Raw genomic sequence first — 15,854 nt, 5'->3', positions numbered from 1 at the left:
GAAACGCAACTTACGCCTTCCCTCCTCTCTCTCCTTCTCAAAAAGCGCGACAAAATATAGAAGCCTCGGATTGGTCTCCTCAAGCTATCTTCCGCAATGATTGGACAGATCGTTTGTGGAGACCAATCAGAGGCCGCTCCGCACTGTCGGTCATATTGAGGCGGAGAGGAAAATAGGTAATCGCGCTTTATTTTTTATTTTTTCTAATAAATATCCAAAGACGCAGCGTTTCTTTTGTGTTGGCGTTAAGGTGACACCATCTTTCATTCCACGAGTATAATTTTTTTTTGTCCTTTCTTTTTGCTTTATGTTCTTTCTTTCTTTCTTTTTTCTTTTTTTCTTTTGCTATAGTCGTGACGACGCCCACTTCTGTGTAGCCAACAACGGCGAGCCTCCCGTTTTCGACAAATCAGGGGCGAGAACGTTGTCATTCGGGATGATGGTTGGCTACGTGCTATATGGTGAAACTCATTTTTAACTCATGTGCAGAACGCTTGTTTGCTAAAAGTAGTACTATAGTGGTACAACAAAGCCCAATACATTATGCTTCGAAACTGCATCGAGACTTGGCATCATTTCTTTTTTAAGTATGTATTCACGAAAAATAAATGGAACGGTTAGAAGCATCAATATAGTTATTAACTCGGACTCCATCCGAAAGCTTGCCAACTTAAACTATATTGATGCTTCTAACCGTTCCGTTTGAACATAGAAGTAAAATGCAAGCGAGCTGGTGTATAGGTCTACTTGACGTTGGCAACATGTCTCTGAGCTTGGGGGGGAAGGACAAAAGACAAAACACAAAAACGAACAGCACAAGTCAAGGCTCAAACCAGCAATGAAATATATATTTTTTTAATTGTTCGTGGCTATTCTTTTCTGGACTTGACATCGTTTTTATTTTTTTACTTCGCTGTTGAAGTATGTATTCACAAAGAACTGGATCATGTGGCGATTTTTATGGAAACTTTTAAACGCGCAGATAGATAGAAAGAGAGATGTAGAAAGAAAAAATGGAGACCACAGGTTGCGCTGTCAGCGCATAATGCGGCCATTTTATCTTCATTACAAACACATTACATTATCTCCGGCAACCCTGTATTTTCCTCCCTGTACCTCGTCACTTTCGTACCACCTACCTTTGTCATCATCATTATTTTTTACTTTCTTAAGTGTTCGTCAAAATTCGCGCTGCCCTCGTCTTGCGACCCGATTGCCGATGTGTGCGCGTCAATCAGGCCAAAAATGCGAGACCCCCCATATTGGTGTCCGGCTGCTTTACACTTGCTCCAACTGTCGCAGGAAATCATCCATATGTGACCCTACGCTTGTTTTCTTTGCATGCTGACTGAAGCAGTCATCCTTCGCGTTCTGTTATGTCCAAGTACACACCTCTGGTAAGCCACTCTCTTCAACAATACTTGCATCATCTTCTTTTCCCTACAAGTTTACTTTAGCGCAACCCACTTTCTGCTTGCCAAGCTTTGCTGCTTTCCCATGCCTGCTTCGCTGCATCGCTTCTTTTAGTCATTTCTCTTCATTAGGAAAACTTCTACGTAGTCGCTTGGAGAAGAAGTGCATGGACTGTGACTTGATTGCGCGCACTAGCGTGTTGGCTCTGTTTCATAGTTGCCTGGTTCCAGCCATGAACTAGTAGCGCCCATACTGTGTAAAGGGCAGAGGTATATAACCTTGGCGGCCAGCTAACGAATCAATCCAGTTTGGAGGGGTGCGTGGACATAAATGTATACGATCGAATAGATTCGGTGTCGACAAGGGAAAAAAAGAAAAAAACTGAAATCTAATTTTGGTAAATTGGAAGCCTCGTTGAAATCAGCCCTGATCTGACGGTCGAGAACTTTAAAACAAAAAGTACTTCCAAGCAACGACACTAGCATATCTTCATTGGACGCCACCCACAAAAGAACGGCTTGAGACAACGACCCGATCTTGCAATATCTCACACTCTTAAAAATGAACTTCACCACATAACGCGCATCCTAGCCAACTATCGTCTCGAATGATACCATTACCTGCCCCGTTTTTAACAAATCAGAGTAGATAACGATACCATTCGAGATGATGGTTGGCTAGGAACTTGCTATGCGGTGAAGTTCATTTTTAAGACTGGCAGCATCACATAAATTCATAGATTATGCCTTCTCCAATTAAACCTGTTGAGCATGTGAGTAAATTAACATATAATTCGTCTCAGCGTGGAAACGTGTCAGTATGAAGCCGATTTAGCCAAAAAGGGAAAAAAATCATTTTTTTTTAAATATCATGTAATTGTCTTCACGTGTCATTAATTTTTACTACGAGGGGTGTATCAATATGTTTAATTTCGCTATTTATCGCTAATAGGAATTAAAATAAACTAATAATTAAAATGCGCGTGCCAACTAAATATATCTAAACTCCAGGTGGCTAGTTCGTAGCGTTTACTTGCATCTCATTACTCTGCATTCCTCGATCCGCATGTGAGATTAGATGTAATCTTCCGGACGAAGTGTCTTAAATTTATTTGGATTCAATTAGAATACCGCGGACCTACTCATGTCCTTGCTGAATCACACTATAAAGAGACAGCGGTGGGGGGGGCGGGGGGTAATGGCAGGATCGGCTCGCCGCTGTCGGCCACACAGAAGTGGGCGTCACCACTTCACCGCATAGCACCCTCCTAGCCAACCGGCATACCGAATGAGACCGTGATTCGTTGAAAACGAGAGCACTTTTTTATGACGTGGATGCAGTTATGATAATTTTCACAGAAAGGAGTACGCTCCGTGCTTTCAACAAATCAGGAGGGATATAACTGTGCAATGGTTGGACTTCAGCGTGCTATGTGGTGAAGTTCCGTTTTATGAATGCAACACAAGAATTCGAATTCGAAATTCATACGTGCAGGCTGACTATGTTTCCATTATTTACTTGTAAATGTTCTCGCTCATTAAAATATTAATTTGGATTACTGGTCACTCCCCTTGAAGTGATGCCTGCCAGAAGGATGTTTGATCAGCATGTTGTTTAATTTTCTAGTTTCAAGTTGCTAAAAATTGTCCAACGCCTAGACTCGCAAGGTCATTTGATGCTTAGGCACAGTTAACAATAAAAACAACAAAAACACGGCGTTTTTATTAACAAACAGAACGGAAGGCGGAACCAGAAGGAAGTTTTGACATAACAGAGAGCGACTACTACAGTTGCCGAAGGATGTAATGATTGCGGAGATGACAATGTAAACAAAGCACGCTTGTTTCGATGGAACTGTCGATAGTGTTCGTCGAATGTCGCCACCCCCCCCCCCCTTTTTTTATCGTATCACCATCACCGCCACAGTATTTTTCCTAGTAGCTTGAGCTCCGTAGGGACACTGTGTGTCGATTGACGTGATTCATCAAGATCTGGGTCACACTAAAATAAATTACACTAATCCTCAAGCTTCAAATTCTGGAATATACTTGCAGAAGTACTACCCACCTACCTATCTACGCTGATACGTGTAACTTCCTTTTTAATGCTGGTTCAGGTACCACTCGTGGTATGAACCAGGTGACCGATGTGACAAGATAATACATTTCACGTGTTCCTTGTAAACAGGAACACCAGCGACAGATGTCTTTCTTACGTACGTGTAGAGACGTGAGTGTTGTGAAGTGCTGTGATTAGTTCGTTGTAATAGCAAAGAGGCACCGTGACGTTATGTAGCCTTGCCTGCACTGGGCGGCAGCATGGGGGATAGGTGTTTGACCTGCTTGCAGGGGCCTGGACCTCGTGTACAGCGTAGTGTATAGGCGACGGGCTAATATGTAGTCATCATGTATGAGCTCATCGTGTCCCACACTTTTCTTAGAGGTCTTAGAGGTCACGGTATCAGATAGAAGAGTTTATTTCTGTTTCTCCTCATTTTTAAGTACAGGTTACTGTTTTATAGCTGTAGTGTCACACACATAGTTCTTCCTTTTCTCGTTTTTTTTTTTTTTTTTTTTTTTTTTTTTTTTTTTTATTGCTACAATGATTGCCTTTTTGTAGCTTTTGAATAGGAGTGCAGTTTCGCGTTTCTCTTCCGGTTTCCACGGCCAACACGCGTTGTAATGCCTAACTTGATGTTGATTATGTTTGGAATTGGCATCCAATTACACTTACTCGCTCTGTTAAAGTTCAAACTCAAACGACGTAATAAAATTGTCTCGTATTAGTAAAGGGACACAAAAGTGAAAACAAAAATCCCCTCTCGAAATAAAAAATGCCGTTACCTTGACATCAAGAGAAAAAACAAACGGCCGCATGCAGAGCGGCCTCCCATTGGTGTCCTCAAACGATTTGCCCAGTCATCGTGGAAGATCGTCTGAGGACACCAGTACAGATGTCGCTTCCTCAAAGCGTTATAAAGTGAGCACCACAGCAAAGCGTAACCTAGAGTCTCTAACCTAGTGACTCTAGCGTAACCGTAATTGGTTCACGATACGAATCAATCTCTTCCTTTTTCAGGGATCCGCAGATTCCAATTACAGCCAGCCATCTTCAGACTTGTCACTGGATGAAGAACGCGAGGCACTGCGGCGTGAAACTGAAAGACAAGCATTGGCGCAATTGGAAAAAGCAAGAGTAAGTGTACGCCTCTTCTTCTTACTTATGGCATCTCCGACTGGTCGCCTCAGAGAGCTCTCACGAGACGCTCCGTGTTCCGGATGGTATAGAAACGGAGCACTCGGATTATATTCGGCTGGTACTTTTCGGGCCGCTTGCCTCCGACTCGGAGCGGATCGGTGCAACCAATCAAAGATGCTATAAGAAGTCTTGACCTACGTCACACTGTGACGTGGCGGTGACGTCGTATGCTCGTAAGCTCCTCCCACCACAGGGGTGACTCAAACCCGCCATTGTTGTAACTACCCTCTAGCGGGTGCCTTTGGCAAAATTGCCATCTTGTCCTGGTCGCACGTCAAAGAAAACGTCATTGTGAGGTCTTGTGACTTTGTTTACATGTAGTTTTGCCACTTGCCAACATATCTCCGTCGTCATAAAGCAAAGAGATGAACATATTTTGCCAACGTAAACTATGCGGTGCTTCTTCCGCAACATGGTAGCCCATTTCTCTTTAGTTTAAGTACATCGCATCGGCTCAGTGAGTCTTAGCGTGCGGTCGCCATCACAGCTTTGGAAGTCGCCAACAGTACAAGGCCTTATGTGCAATACTGCGAGATTATCGAGATTATAAAAATTACCGTGATCGAAATACATCAAAAACTTCGTGCTGAAACAACAACCGCATTGTTTACAAACGGCTTGGCCGCCGGTCACGGGCGCCACCATCTTTAAGGTCACGTGCGCCTTGACGTTTCCTGTGACGCGCGACCAGGACCTGTCCAGGATGCATTGCGTTCGTCCAGCACGCTTTCGTGTACGGAGCAATACATTTAGTGCTACCCCTGTGCCTCCCACTGGTGGTCACCTTTCGTGCTAGGGGCATTGAAAGATGACAAACTGCGCTATTTTTCAATGCGACAACCATAGTTTTCATAATATAAAACGTGAGAACAACAATGAGGAAGTGTCTTCGGGATAAAAGAAGGGTACGGACATGACCGGATTTCAAAACGCCATTCAAGGCTTCGTTTTCGAGCCAATGCTAGATAATCTCGGCAGCTGCGCCGAAAAAGTGACCACCACCATAGTGGCCAAACGCGTTCGTCTGACGTCATGTGAAAACACCCAATTAGATTCTCCGAATAACTTCCTCGCGAGCAGGGGAGTTTCGTCTTCCCGTGTCGTGTTGCAAAAAAATTGCCAAATTATCCGCAGTCCTACCCTGCAGCACGTGCAACATGTCGCCACACAAATCGACTGACTCACATTTCGTGTAATTGTACTGATGATGATGATGACTAGGTCTTGCACCGCACGAGCAGCGGTAACCTGCCCTCATCACCAGCTAAGTTCCATCTTGTTAAGTACAAGTACCAGGAGCCAACGGATAGGGACAGAACACAAAATATACGATGTCTGTTTTGTTCGCTTTTATATGTTTTTGTTTTTATTTTTCTGTTTGTGTTCCGATGGATCCTGGTACTTACAAGGAATGTTATTTCGGAACGTGTGTCCAGAAGAGCTCCGGTGCGACCGAGTTGGTTAGGATCTATAAAAGTCCTGGCAAAACAGGGGAAAAACACTTTTGTTGTCTGTGTCATCCGTGTTTTTTCCCTTGTTTCCCATGATTTTTGTAGATGGAACGTATGTGTCATGCAAGATACACGACGAGGAGAAGCGGAATTGCTTGCTTTGCATTGGTAGGTTTGCTAGAATTGCTTTTTAGCGGAATTGCTAGTTAGGACGTTAGAACATAAGGCTCTGAAGAATCGAGAGCTGCACTACCCATCACGGCCAGACCGCTGACGAACGCGCACATTTTTGACGCCATGCGCAGGGCGTCCGAAGCCGGGCGAAGTTGCCGCTTGTTCGCTCCATGCAGATTGGAAGTGAGAAGGCCACGCTCAGAGAAGAAAGGCTCCGTCCACACGCCCGCTCCGCCGCGGCATTCCTGTTCTCAATGCCGTGCTTCGATAGGTTGTGTAGGGAATGACGTCTACGCTTTGTTTTGGAGGGGGAATTCCGGCATACTCTCAACATCCGGCACCTGCTGTTGTCATGTATTCTACGGAATTGCAGTCAGACTACGCCACTCTTTAGAGTTATATATTCGACACCGTGGAAAGTGGTCACCGAGGAATAAAATTACATTATAATTTCGAAACAGGCTGAAACGGAGCCGAAATTCGTTTGACAAGTAGCAGTGACGTCACAGTTTGGCCGCTAGAATACAAACGACGACAGCATGCAGCTTCTACGATTAGAGGGGCTATTGCATCCGGGAACGTATGCATGAGACCGATACGGTAATGTTCGCGTCACCTCTTCACAGTCAACTAAGCCAAGTTTAAGCGAGGTTTAAAGATTCACGCTCCCTCTGCAGCTAATACCGTGATGGCGTGAGCAAGGCACACGAATCGGGGAGCGCAGCGCAGGCTTGACGTTCGTATCGCCATACACTATGTGAGTGAGACGTCCTGGGTAAATACGCCGACTTTCGCTTACCAGTGTGAGTCCTAACGTGACCACGTTGCGTGCAACACGGTGTTCTGACGCTAACGAGAAACAACATTCCAGTTCCACAAGCCGATCGCAGACTCTCCGCAACCAGCGGACGCCGTTCCCTCGTATTGCCGCCCGCCTGTCGGTGGGTCGGTTGCCAAGACGCTCTATGGTTGGCCTTTTCCGGGTCACGTTCACAGAGATGGAATTCCGGAATACTCTCAATATGCGTCGTCTGCTCTTGCCATGTGTTGCATCAAACTGCACAGGAACAACGCCACCAATTCACGTCGGAGTTTCGGAGTTATTCTCAGTGATGAGCGCGGAGTGAAACGGCACCATAGTTTCAGAGTCAATCGGGACGGATGTGATAGTCCTGCCGAACCGAATCGAACCAATAATATTTCGCAATAGTGGGACTGAACCCGAAACAGGAACTAATGAAATATACTGCTCCGGACCGTAAAGTGTTGAGGCTATCTTGTTTATCTCTTTCTTTTTTCTTTTCTTCTTTTTTTTTCTTTGAAAGGCGCTAAGGAGGATTAGACAAGGACAACACAAATTGTGTAGGTGTCAAAAAGCCGAGTATAATAGTTTCGTCTCTTTAAGTTCCAGGATCGAGGGATGGCAAGAAAACAATATTGATGCAACTATTACGTAAGAACTCATGAATGCATGTGCACAAGTATTGCATAAGCAACGCGTCTTGCCCATGTACGTTCTCAAGAGGTTCCATTTTAGCTTTATTCAATGCTATCGACCGGACCCGACTGATCTCGTTTTCCCGATAAGATGTGATGTGACAAGCCCCCCCCCCCCCCCTTGTTTAAAAAGAGCTACAAGTTGGATGAGTTGGTTACACGTCTAATGCCCAAAATGCACTGTCGCACACAATCTGGATCGGTCCGCAATCCTGGTCGGCGCAATCCCGCTGGGCACGCCGTGCGGTCCGCGCTTCACGTTCGTGATCTTTGTTCTCATTTGCAGCCGTCTGGTGGAAGCTTTGCACAATACCCCCAGAAGTTTCAAATTAAAAGAAAACACTGGTCCAGGATGTCTGCTTGAAAGAACACCACATTAATACAAATACGATTTCATCTGTTTCGGCGTTTGTCGATGTTGTTTTCTTAGTGCGGCCCGCTGTCATCACCGCCATCTTGCCAACCCGGAACCGACAGCGCGAGTAGCGAGAAGGCGGAGGTGAAAAGAAGCCACTGCGCCTGCGCCAACCATCCTTGAAGTTTGTAATCATGTTCGCGAACGGGGGACAAGTGTCTACGTTGTTGATCGCTGTTGCCGAGACTCGCATTGTCCGTACCTGAGGGCGATGACAACCGCTGCCTAATCACGATTGCGCGCGATGTGGATCCTGCATCAGTGCGTTTTGGGTATTAAAGGGGCATTACAGGTCGACGAACTTTTTCTAGTTATTATGCCTTAGTTCACGATATTCAAATATGATGTAGTTCACGATATTCAAATATGAAATTCAGTTGCTTCTAACGAGCGTCTTTAACACGAAAGAATGCCATTCAAAGAGCATAATCCGCGCGAGTCTCTCCTTCTCTTTGGAACCGGGTCACGTCACCTTGTTCCAAAGTATAGCAACACCGAATTCTAGGCGCTGGAGGTGGGGGAGATTTTGCTCTCCTAGGCTCCTAGCCAATGACGGACCCTACAGTCACTAACGGACCCCACTGAGACAAGCTGCAGCTCGCGAGGGAACCGGTCGCGGGAACACCGCGGTGACCCCGCGGAGCAGTACAGCACCGAAAACATAGTGCGTACGTGAAATAGAATATTGGCGGTGTTTGGTACGGTTTGAACTGGCTGTCTTGAATTGGACAAGTGGAAATATGTTTAGAATTAACTTCACTTCTCGATACTACAGCAAAATTAATGTATAAGCGTCCCGCATTGTAAATGGCTGGTGATGAGCGACGTCAGAATGACGTGTCGCTATTGTCGCCCGGACATCGCAGGGCGGGGCATGAGGGCGAAAGAGTGCAGCGAATATTCAGTCGGTTTGGAGCCATTATTTACTTTTTTGAGACAACAATTTTTTGAAAACGTTCACCGTCGGCACCGTATCACAGTGCATTTATACCTGTTATTGCAAGTATACCTGTTTATTGCCCCTTGAACATCTATATCCGTCCGTCCCCTCCCATGCCTAGCACATGGGTTCTGATTATATATATTTTAAGAAGCCTCCAATGTTTCTCTTGACGTTCTTTCTTCTTCTTTTACTTTGTCCGTCGTACGTCCCAAGAACTACATTTTGAGTCAAAAAAATTCCGACGCGTATTACGAGTTCGCACGCGTGCTCTCGCAACCCTTCGTTAGAGGGAATTTAGGATGCCGTTACCTTGACACCAACACAAAAGAAACGGGACTCGTCCGTTGCGTCGTTCTTGCTGTAGGAGCGAAAGAAGGCCGCGAATGCGGTGGGCGCTCCCATTGGTCTCCTCTAGAGGAAATCAACGGGACCAATGAGACCAATGGGAGACCAATAGAGGCTGTGCTGTCTCAGGTTTCCCTCGCTTTTCCGAAGGTTTTCCAGACGAATGTCGGCACAGCTCCCCCTGAAGTCTGCCCAGGACGCATTCTAACACCCTGTACCCCACTCCTTCCTGCTGTCCTCTCTCCATCTGTCCACACCTGGACGCCGCTCATAGCCGCAGTTTCTTCGCGGCGCTAACACAGAATGAAAAATAAAGTGCACGACAGATAATCGCATTCTGCATAAATAGCGAGTTTTACCCGGAGATCGGAAGCACTTTACGGAAATCATACGATAACGGAAGCTATAGGGAAAATAGCTCCCCAAATTATCCCATCTGTAGGCACACTTGTGGATTCGGCACACGCTCCACTGCGCTGCCCACAAACGATATTGTGTGTGTGGTAGGGCAGGTCGTTCTTTTGTCAACAGGCATAGTTACAGCAGGCTCTTGGGCCAATTGGTCTCCCGAAACGATCCCCTGCGACGACTGGACAAATCTATTTTAAGAGAGCTCTCTCAAAATAGATTTGTCCAGTCGTCGCAGGGGATCGTTTCGGGAGGCCAATTCCAGGCTTCTCCGCATTGTCGCGCTGCTTGAGAAGGGAAAGGAAAGAGTACATTGCGGTTTCTTTCATTCATAAATCACGACCGAAGCAACGGATGAATCCCGTTCCTTTTGTGCGAATGTCAGGTAACGGTATCCTTCGTTCCGGGTAGGAAAATTTTCGCACTTTAATGGCCCTTTAACGCCAGTGTCCCGTCCCCTCTACGTTCGTATACTTTCTCATCTTAAAGGAATATTGATTGATTGATTTTTTTTATTCCGTGTTAGCGTCGCGAAGCAATTGTAGCTATGAGCAGCGTACAGATGTGGACAGATGGAGAGAGGACAGGGGGGTTAGTATGCGTCCTGTGCAGACTTCAGGGGGAACTGTGCCGACATTTGTGTGGAAAGTCTTCGGAAAACCCAGAGAAACCCTCAGACAGCACAGCCGACGGCAGGATTCGAACACACCACCTCCCAGTCTTCGGCACGACCTTGGCTACCACCAAGGAGCGGGACGCCTTAACCCGCTCGGCCATGCCGCTGGTGATTGATTGATTTTGCTTTTATTTTGGCACTGGTGCCTGCCAATGGTTAAATATTGTCCACCTAAGTTTGCTGTCAATATGCAACCCAGTAAACCAAAAACGTCTAATGGACATCCATGGGATGGTACACAGTGGACATTTTGGATGTCTAGTAGATATCCAGATATGTCCACATTAAGTTCCACGGATGTACTATGGATCGCCGGAAGCTCGTCCATAACTGTATAAATGCATGTCCTCTGGATGTAGCTGCTGAACATTTGTCACATCCAGTGGACGTGTTTGTGAGGCATGGCGACGTCTAATCTACGTCCTATAGATGTTCCTACCGGATTAACATACGTCAATATAGACCGGATTGCAAATCTTCTTTTTCGGCTACGTTGTGTGACCAGCGCAAATGCCGTACCCGTGGCCGTACACCACCCGACACAGCTTGGGCATTTGGCGCACTGGATGGAACATATACTGAAATACAAATAGTTGCGGGATGTAGGGCACAATAGCAGACAATGTAGGACAACCAGGGATCGTCCCAGCGCTCCCCTTTTCCCCAAAGATTTTGCAATATGCCCCCCCCCCCTAAAAAAAAAACCTGCCAGAAAGTCAAAGAAGACATACAAGCAGCAGATATGGGAATAACACCCCCGTACGTGACACCACCACCGAGAGATGAAAATCCTGGGAAGAGTAGCAAGCCATTAGACCTTGGCTGACCACTCTCACCACATAACAAGAAGCAGAAGACAACAACTTATATTACTACATGAACGACGATGGGATGACGTGGAAAGAAGGAAACTCCCTTCACGTCACAGCGCTAGACTTGCACACGTTACTCGAAAAGGCTAATTGATGACCGTTACTCTTACTCTTGTGGCAAAAAATGACTCGGCTAAAATTGTAATAAAGTAACGACTAAAAAGGTAACGCGTTACTTTGACCGTTACCTTCGATAATAATAAGTCATATGACTAATTAAAGTTCGTGAGATTACACATATACCTTGATCGGCTCAATGAGATTGGAGTGCTTCGCCATTCTCTACAGGATAAGAGCTTTACGCAAACACATTATGCGTTTAAACAACACATTGTGTTCGTCTATTCTCTCCATCACCATGAACATTTTCGAAAAGCCGAAGCCAAGGAGATCGATTAGGAGAGCAAGTCGACATGGCAGTGTCGAAGAGTAAGGACTCGCTATGTCTGAAGCGTGACCTACTGTACATGCAACAGGTTGCGGTAGGAAGGGATTTAAAGTGTCCCCAGGCACTCAAAATGCATGTCCGGAATGCTATTACAATGACCTCCACTCGCGGCAGTGGAAAGAAAAGCCGATTGGAAAGGCTGTGATGGAACCTGTGGGTTGGTTTCGTGTATGAATAAAGCTTAGTCGAAACGTAATGGAGAATTACTTCAAAATGATTACTCGAAATTGTAATCAGATTACTTGAGAAATTACTTGCTCGGAAAACTAATCGATTACTCGGAAAATTACTCGAAGAAGTAATTGATTGCTAGTAACGCAATTACTTTTAACGCCTTACGTTCAAGTATGCACAGCACACAGGCACTTAGGTGAAGTAAGGTTATCAGCGATGGAAACAAATATTAAGGTAAACCATCAGCTCATTGTTTTTTTAGGTTGCACGATGCAGCGCAAATAATTCATATTATATTTAAACGTCTTGACCGGCGAACAGGACGAAGGGAAACGTGTCTACATTTCTTGTACTGCTTGCGAAAGCGGCGCCACTGATTTCATGCAACGTGCTGTACAGGCTGATAGTTGACAAGTTGTTCCTTCCGTGGAATGTCTTTTGAAATGTAATTGCAGCAAGGAAGACGGGACCGGAGGGTTAAAAACAGACAAGTCAACACGACTGCAGACTCTCAACTGGTGGAATTTCCACAATGTTATTCTTTTCAAGTCAAACCGAGATTTCAGTAAATATAGCACGGATGACTTTCAAGATGCGAATAACTTTAAATGTATCCTAAGTAAATACACTTTATAAATAAAAGTAAAACTAAATACATACAATGACATAAAAATAAATAGCAGACATAAAACCACTATAATAAATTCACGAAATAACTTCACGCCTCCCCCTGGTTATTTCCGTAGACAATGATACATCAAACAGCCACCCTTCTATGCACACATCAAATAATTCACAGGCTTGTGCCAATCTACGATGCGGCATGCAGAAAGACGACGGCACCAGTTCTTGACGTCCCCTGGTTCGCTTGGGCTCTTTTGGCCTCAGTGACAACTTTTGCAAGAGTCCGGCTTTTGTGTTACGGCAAAATGATCTATGGGAATTAATTATACTATACAACCTCGTGTGGTCGACTGGGTGAACCGTGAGTTCCTCTCCCACGTGCAGTACCTCACTTCCAATGTGTCATGTCATGATGTGTACGTGCGTCCGTGTATGTTCCGTCTATTTCATTCCCATCCCACTCATATAATATCCCGGATACACTCAGGCAAGGTATGGTGTTGTAATTCCTGGGCGAAATTCCCGGCGACATTACGCCTAAATACCTCAACCCCTGTGATTCAGGGCGAAATACCTCATCCCGTCGTCGTCACATGTAGCTGTTGCTGTTGTTTCTACAAACATGTTCTTTAGTTCCTACACCTCTTCTCTCCGTGCTTTAGCGGGATCGTAACGTGATACTGTGTTTCTTCTAGAATGCTGACTTGTTGCGACAATGAACCTTTTCGTTGTTGGTTCTTGCTAACAATTGAATTAAAAGTAAATCGGGATGGCGTCATTGTTACGTGATTGTGTGGGAATCTAAAATGACTGGGGTTATGTGGCTTCCATTAGCGTCGGACTTGCTAATTGTAGACCTATCATTTGAAGCACATCACACCAGCGACATGGCCGAGCGGGTTAAGGCGTGCCACTGGTTGGTGGTAGCCGATAAGGTCGTGCTGAAGACTGGGAGGTGGTGGGTTCGAATCCTACCACCGGCTGTGCTGTCTCAGGTTTTCCCTCGCTTTCCCGAAGGTTTTCCAGACGAATGTCGGCACAGCTCCCCCTGAAGTCTGCCCAGGACGCATTCTAACCCCCTGTACCCCACTCCTTCCTGCTGTCCTCTCTCCATCTGTCCACATCTGGACGCCGCTCATAGCCGCAGTTTCTTCGCGGCGCTAACACAAAATAAAAAATAAAGTGCATGACAGATAATCGCGTTCTGCATAAATAGCGAGTTTTACCCGGAGATCAGAAGCACTTTACGGACATCATACGATAACGGAAGCTATAGGGAAAATAGGTCCCCAAATTATCCCATCTGTGGGCACACTTGTGGATTCGGCACACGTTCCACTGCGCTGCCCACAAACGATATTGTGTGAGTGGTAGGGCAGGTCGTTCTGTTTGCTTTTGTCAACAGGCATAGTTACAGCAAGCCATCTGAGTTTGAGAGTACTACGTGGTCCATTTGCCAGTAGACCTTTCGAGAAAAGCGCCCGCGCCCCCAAGTGAGCGGCGTAAGGCGTCTTGGGATGTTTGAGAGACACTGCTCTGTCGTCTGCTTTTTCCTGACAGACCACGTGGGATGTTTAACGATGCTTTTACGTTGTGGGCAATGAATGTTGCGTACTGTTGGCCTCCTTTGAGTGTTTAAGGCATACAAAGAGCGCAGGCTTGCTCTTTAGAACACTCGCTACCTCTTCCGCGTCCGTTACAACCGGCAATTTCTAAAACAAAACGCAATCGAACGATCACTTTCACAGAGAGATGCAACCAGAGCGTCTGGAATCTGCATAGCTTCGGCGCATGCGCCGGCAGCAGCAAACAGGAAACTGGCGCTCCAACCTCCCATGATACCTCGGGCGCCACAGGTGGCGCTGGCTTTTCTCAAAAGGTCTATTCCTATAGTTGCAGCGTCTGGCCGTCGCAGCTCTTGATATTCCCTTATGGACACACACGACTAGCCCCTCGACCTTAACCGAAATATGTTTTAATTTGATCTGGAGACAAGATTGTATCTAACCGTTGATACAGAATCCTACGAGAAATGTAATATAGCCGTTGACTGTCAGCATGGTTACCGGAGCACGTTCTCCTCTCTGAACTCTCGTCAGAAAATGTCTCTTTCGATTACCTTTTACGAGCTGCTGTGTACCGAATGATTCCTAGACGCTGTGTGTGTCGCATAACCTCTTCCTCCATCGCTGAGTTTGTGTTTGATTATAGAAAAATCAAACTCAAACTGATTTCGACGGCAGATATACGACGTCGTTGTTGTCCAAACCGAAACCATGCACCCACATGGTCCCGTGTGTTGTCCTCCTCGTCGTTCACAGTTCGCTGAGAGGATTGGATGGAGAGGAAGGCATGTATCCGGCGGTCATGTCCTGCTATTTTTCCCTGGTAACTGCGCCCCCGTTGTACTGAATACGGTTAAAAGTCGATGTGTGTACGATAGTGAGGGATCATGAGAACGGTTTCCTGCAGAGTACTCGGAATTCGCGAAAATCATAGCATGGTCCTTTTAAGCAGCAGCTAACGAACTAAAAATGTAGAATAGCAGCACTTATATTTTGTGACCAACCTCCCTTTTTTTTAAATCTTGGTATATATTTGCATTGCCACTGACGTGACAAGGGGCATCATGGTTCGGAATGGTTGTCGTGAACACCTGCCTTTGCACTAAAACTCACTAATATTACTCTTGCATCCGTAAGTACGTTCACATCATACTATACCATCTCCATTGTAAAACGGTCACATGCCATTCCACATGAAAGATGTTTACTTTATGTTTATTCATTCGGATATGACTAAACGTGAAAGTTGAGTGCTTCCCTTGCTGGTCAGTTTTAACATGTTGCTGTCCTCTGCGTTGCAGACGAAGCCGGTGGCCTTTGCGGTTCGCACTAACGTGGAGTACAATGCTAAGATAGACGACGACTCTCCCGTCCACGGCTGTGCCGTCTCGTTTCACGTCAAAGATTTCTTACACATAAAGGAGGTAAGTTTAACCCACGCTTGCGCGTGTTCGATAAAGGAGAGCGACTGCGAATTCTGGTCTAAGAAGGAAGACTGAAAAACTTCAAGTGTTTTAGATGTAGAGTCCATCTTATCAAGAAAGGAAGTGTTATCATGGACAACGAATGCTTGTGAAGCTATGAAGGGGCC

At 45.7% G+C, this 15,854-nt stretch overlaps 1 protein-coding gene across 4 annotated transcripts in view; it reads left to right on the top strand.

Moving 5' to 3' along the window:
- LOC135388715 (voltage-dependent L-type calcium channel subunit beta-1-like) overlaps positions 1-15,854 on the top strand; it is a 133,666-nt gene that overhangs the window by 93,655 nt on the left and 24,157 nt on the right. For 3 of the 4 annotated variants that reach the window (XM_064618449.1, XM_064618450.1, XM_064618451.1), the window contains 2 exons: positions 4,492-4,608; positions 15,565-15,687. In XM_064618449.1, coding sequence (XP_064474519.1) covers positions 4,492-4,608; positions 15,565-15,687 — 240 coding nt within the window. Of the gene's footprint in view, positions 1-1,354; positions 1,398-4,491; positions 4,609-15,564; positions 15,688-15,854 lie in introns of all 4 variants that reach the window. The other variant, XM_064618452.1, reaches the window with a different exon arrangement.

Source organism: Ornithodoros turicata, chromosome 3, assembly GCF_037126465.1.
Source record: "Ornithodoros turicata isolate Travis chromosome 3, ASM3712646v1, whole genome shotgun sequence".
Lineage (NCBI taxonomy): Eukaryota > Metazoa > Arthropoda > Arachnida > Ixodida > Argasidae > Ornithodoros > Ornithodoros turicata.
Note: the sequence above shows the minus strand (reverse complement) of the source record. Positions and strands in the feature narration are given on the sequence as shown.